We start from the raw sequence: 5,879 nt of genomic DNA on the forward strand, positions 1-5,879 counted from the left end.
TGTGTGTCAGGGCACTACAAACGGACCAACTGACCATCTAACCTGGATCAGCTATAAATATTCATACTCTCCCTCCATGCTCATCACTGCAAAGGGCAAAGTACATATTGGTGGTGAATTATATATCCATTGAAAAGGTCATCCACCTCAACACCAATCTTTTGATGAGTTATGGGACACGAGGAGGAAAAAGGATACCTCGCATTGATTGATTCTGCTCTGGAAACTTCATGTTAACTTTCACATCAGTTAGACATCATTGCACGTTTCATTGGACAACATTTACAGTAAGATGGTCAGCTAGAAACATGAGTCAGATTTTTTTCATATTTATTCCCTTAACATCAAAAACCTGCACTTCAACAATAGATGCTTGTAAGTGATGTACAGTATTCCCGATCTCTCTCTTTCTGTCTGTCTACCCACGTCTGTGTCCTGTTTGTTTTTATGGTCCTTATGATGCGTCTTATTCTCACACACACATCAACACCATGCATATTATGGAGCGGCTGAGGCTCAGATTTGTCCATTTCGCAACCGAAAAGTTGAAGGTTGGGGGTTCGATCCCCAGCTTGAGTTGCACACCCTGAATTGCTCCCGGTTTTTCGTTGGCAGCGTGCGTATGTGCATGAATGGGATTAGTTACTTCTGATGGTCATTTTACACAGCAGCCTCTGCCAGTGATTGTGAATGAGGTGGTGTGACATGCAGTGTAATAGCGCTTTCAGTAGTCAGAAGACTAGAAAAGGACTAAACCAGCTCAAGTCAATTTACCATCAAACATATCCGTCTGATCGTTCTAGTAAACACATGCACACTCACACGCCCATGCTGCAAAAAATAGATAATAAAATGGAAAGCCAAAACAGACAGAGGCCATCAATCTTCTCATTCTATTTCTCACAGGAAAGCAAATAAATTCCCAAAATGTCAAACTAATACAAGAACAAAACATTCCTTTAAAAAGATTGTGTTTCCTAACTCGTGAAATTGACACACAAATTCCCTATAAGAGTCTCTGAACAAATGGTTTTTAGGGGTTCTTCTGAATGTTTTCACTCTTTCCTGACTTGTCTGCTAATAGAGCATTTGTCTATTCACAGGAAAATAGAGCAAGCAAAGAAACTTTGAGGGCAAGATCAGCACAGAATTGGGTTAAATAATTTAGTTGAAGAAAAGATAATTAATGGGGCATGAGTCAATAGCCAATGTGAATGATAAAAGTGTGGAAGAGGGTGTGTGTTTGTGTGTAAAGGAAGGGCACAGGTGGAGGCGAGAGGATCTCATCTAAAGGCTATGAAAGATTTAACAGCAGGAGAAGACAGGAATGACAATGTCTGTAAAGGCACGCAACAAACCAAGTCCCCCAATTATACCTGGCATTTAACTGTCAATCGTCTTTGCTCTGCACTTCATGCACATCCCGACAAATCAATAAAACAGAAGTTAATGTTTTTTATGGACTTGATCAGTCTTAAAAAAAATGATCAAAAACAATCATGATGTGTTTGGCAAGTCAATGAACCAAGAGCATTTTGAAAAAGAAATCTAATCTTGTCTGGAACCTGACTATAAAATTCTTTTGTCCAGAGTTGTAGGCTTATATGTAAGTTCATATCAAGAAACAATTACAAAACTATTGTGGGGACATGTGGTAAAGTCATAATAAAATGAAAGGTATGATTTGAGAAATTATTATCGGATTGATTATCAGTTAATAATTTAGTTATTTTCCAGGATAACAGGACAAACCTTTATTATTTCAAAAAGAGGGATTTTCTGTTTTTCCTTCGACAGAACATTGTCAATTTAATAAGTATGGATTAAGGACTGTTACATGCAAGCATATCATTTTGGTTTTCTGAAGGAAGTGGTTTGCATTTTGATGGAAAAACAAAACAGTTTGTTTTAATGGTACCAGGGAGGCTAGTTCAAAGATAAAGATTCACTCTACAGCAGAAACCTAGATTTAACTCCCAGTTTCATACCATCACCCAAACTATACGTTTTAGGGTTGATCTGATTAATTGTTTTTGATGTCAATCTTTTAATTGTTCTGTGTTCTTAATTCAAGGCTTTTAATTACAACCCCATGTACTCTTTGAGAATGGTATCTGCATCTGAAGAATATCCCTCTTCTGTTCTGCAGCCAATGTGTCAGAATCGAGGCTCCTCACCAATGTGAAGGCTTAGTACTTCAAGCTTGCCACGGATCTGTAGTTGGAAGCATTGAAGGATTTTTCCAGGCATTCATGCTTGTTTATTTATTAGAGTTAAAGTCAGAGTTCCTCAGAGGACAGTAGCCAGCTGTTGCGTTTTGGCTCTGTTCCACTGGGACGAGGAGGATTGTTATCCTCCTGATCGCTCAGTTGTCACTCTCTCTCCCTCGCCTTTGGTTTGCAATTTCTACATTTAATTATTATTTGTTCTCGATAAGGCGGAATTTCATCCTTTTGCTTTTACATTCACATTGCTTCCTATTCTTTTCCTTTCATCCAAAGTAAATCAAACATTTTAATTATGTTTGATTTGACTCATATCAGTCAATAATCTTCTTTTTTTAGTTTTCCCTTTTTTATTTTACTCTGTGTCAGGAAAGCAAAGTCATTCTAAGTCAACTCATTTGTCAGAAGAAAAGGGAAACATAGTGTTGATGTTATATAGCCTCATCGGCAGGGAGAGGAGATCAAGAATGGGCTCAGACTTGGGAGATTGTGGTGTGCTTCAGGTTGCAATTGGAAAGTGAAGTTGTGTTTTCTTAACCATGATAATGTTTGTTGTCATGATTGACAAAAACTAAGTGACCTTGTCAAATAGTTATCCTCAATTTACAAACTTTACAGATGTTTATGTCTTGCTGTCAGAAATGTTGGTGTTCTGTATCCTTCTTTCAAATGTATCTTCATAAACATGTATTTTGGTCTCAAACTCATGAACATATACAAAATGCTTTTACCAAATTCAGAGTATGATATTTGCAAACTGAGAGTTTCTTTTGAAAATCTAAACTTTTGAAAACACTAGTACACACAAACTCAACCATCTATGCCCTTGAGAACATACTCACTTGCCCGTTCTTCTTAAGGTCGGCCCACATACTCGTACCGTCACCTCCTCTCATCAGGACATGGTAGGTGAAGTAGTAGATGCCAGGAAGAGGGCAGGTGAACTTGCCCGTGCTTGGTTCGTAGTAGTTCCCAACATTGGTTACCACATCGTCAAACTTCAGTATCTCACTTCCTTCGTGTTGTTTCCGGAGACCGGCATAGAATGCAATTTTGGGACTGTAGAGGGATTGGCCATAACCTCCAGGTCCAGGCCCTGGTGGTCCAGGTGGGCCAGGTTTGCCAGGCTCTCCGGGGGGGCCCTTAGGACCTGGCGGACCAGGAAGTCCTGGGCTCCCTCTGAACCCCTGTTTGCCCCTGCGGAAGTCTGGGGGCTGAGGGGAGACAGCTGTGAGCTCTCCCTGTGGGGGGGTGAAAGTGTCACACACCATCTTGCAACTACCAAGCATCTCATAATGCGTGCCCCCTCCTCCGGACCCTCCCCCCTTGGTGGTGTGGACCAATAGGGGAATGGCCACCAGTAGGACCAGGACCATTGCCACGCCAACTCCAGCCCCGATGACTCGTTTCTTACGGCTGAGCCGGGAGGTGGCCAGTGTGAGGAAGTCCTCCTCCCCCTTAGCTGGGATGGTTGTGCCTGCCAGACTGAACTTTGGGCAGATCCTCACTACTTAAGAGGGTGGCAGAGGAAAGTGTGAGTCGGTGTGGGGCTGACAATAGAAGTCGGCTTCTATTCTACAGTTGGGACTGAAAAGTCTCAGACAGGAAAAACTCTGATATAGGGAGGAGGATACAAAAATGTTTTTCCATTTCTTGATGTTCAGTATTTGTTCTGTAACAATTAACTTTTTACTTTCCTCTGGTCCAGAATGTCTGAGGGCTTTTAACCTTTGTAGAGTTAACACATCATTTTGCAAGCCAAAAAATAACACATATTTTAAATCAGATATTTGATTTACTCATTTTTTATCCAGCTCTGGAGTTATAGTGGCTCAAGTGAAAAACTTGCAGTTGCTCAAGCAGAGAGCTGTCAGGTGGGGTCTACAGTATTCCCACTGGAGTTCATCTCATCCACCACATATGGGGTAGGGAGCTGTACTTGTCTGTACACAAATGAGAAGAAAAGGAGAGGAAACTGCAAAATTTCAGTACCTTTATTCCTTCCTCCTTGTTAGTGTTGATCGGCTGTGCACCTTCTGAATATAATTTTAGGAGCCTGTATTGGATCAAATTTAAAAAGGCTACCGATTTGTTTCAGGTTTAAAAAGAATATCTCGTTTTTCCGAAGTCAGCTGATTTTTTTTTTATTATAGTGCCATATCAAATCTCTGAATCTGTTGTCTCTCCAAAGAAAATCTGTAAAGAAAGACACACAAATATATAAAAAAATTGACAAACAGAACCACCTCTGCTGAAACACACTTTTAACTGAAAAAGTAAATTGTGTTAAAATTAAAAACACATTTTTTGTCATAGCCTTTATACCACAATTTGTGCTCAACATTTAAAAATATGTATGTATGTATATATATATATATATATACACACACACACACACATATATATATATATATATATATATATATATATATACAAAAATTACTTTCACAACGTCTTACACAAAGCAATATTTATCATTTTATGGGCATGAACAACCTCTAATATAGTATATGTATACAATTATAATAATAAATCGTTCCCAATTACAAGTTCATGTTATTACAAGCGTCAACAGCAGTTACGAGCTTGAATTAAAAATAATACAGCAGTATATTAACTTGGTCATATGTGAAATGTCCCTTTAAACCAATTTAAAGTGCAATAGTAATTTCGAGCTCATTACCATTGAATGCTGCTCCTCCCAGTTTAATCTTACCAAAGAAAAAGAAAAAGCATACAGCTGAGAAACCCAGCAAAAATAAAGAGAACAAAAGAGGGAAAGATTAAACTAACTCACTGAGTTTATTATTTCCTTCATGTTTCGGTTTTTCAAGTTGCGGGTTCAGACGAAAACGCTGCAGGAAACTGCTTCAGGACGGGATGGAATCCTTCACAGACTTATCTCTCTCGGATCAGGTGAAGTTCAGCTGAAGTCTCAATAATATTTAAACTTGCAGCTTTTTAAGATCCACGAGTCCGGCATCCAGACCGGACCACAGCCTGCAAAACGCTCCGAGCAGCGCTCACGGCCAGTCCGAGCACGCTCGGACAAATAAAAAAAAGAAATATATAAAAGGGTTTAAAGTCGCGTAATGTTCCTTCAAATCAAACCAGACATTCCGACAAGACTTTGACAGACTTCCGCCCTGCTGAAATCCCGCAGCACAGCGACTTTATTTGCAGAGCAACAGTTCACTCACTTGTTGTATTTTCCGTCCTGCTTCTCCCTCCTCAGCATCTGCCCACTATTGCTCCCCCTCCCTCTCTCTCTGTAACACACACACACACACACACACACACTAATACACACAAATTCACCGTCCCATCATCCTGCCTGTGACCTTTTAACAAATCCAATGACTACATCCATTAAATAGTTTCATCACGGTTGTCGTTTGCCATTTAAATATTGAAGATTTATTTGCACCAATATCATACAAACAAAAAGTAGGCTATGTGTTAATATTTGTATTGTTACTGTGATGTTCTTTCATTGATTTACAGCTACCATATGTAAGATGACAGGGGTAATTTAGACTAGCAGCTATTTCAAGCTTTTTTGTTTGTTTGTTTGTTTGTTTTTAACATTGTATCCTTGTTTCCTTACAATCAGGTAGCTAAATTTTTGACTGAGTCCCAGACAGCAGATCACAG

The 5,879-nt window shown here is 39.4% G+C and overlaps 1 protein-coding gene across 1 annotated transcript in view; it reads right to left on the bottom strand.

The window, feature by feature from the left end:
- The window catches only part of c1ql4b (complement component 1, q subcomponent-like 4b), a 14,223-nt gene extending 8,770 nt beyond the window's left edge, over positions 1-5,453 (bottom strand). Inside the window, exons 1-2 of the mRNA XM_079340820.1 lie at positions 5,023-5,453; positions 3,068-4,421 (exon numbers count right to left, since the gene is read on the bottom strand). Of these exons, the coding sequence (XP_079196946.1) occupies positions 3,068-3,601 (534 nt within the window). The 5' untranslated portion in view covers positions 3,602-4,421; positions 5,023-5,453. The remainder of the gene's footprint in view (positions 1-3,067; positions 4,422-5,022) is intronic.
- Positions 5,454-5,879: the final 426 nt, after the last annotated feature.

Source organism: Symphodus melops (assembly GCF_947650265.1).
Source record: "Symphodus melops genome assembly, chromosome: 4".
Lineage (NCBI taxonomy): Eukaryota > Metazoa > Chordata > Actinopteri > Labriformes > Labridae > Symphodus > Symphodus melops.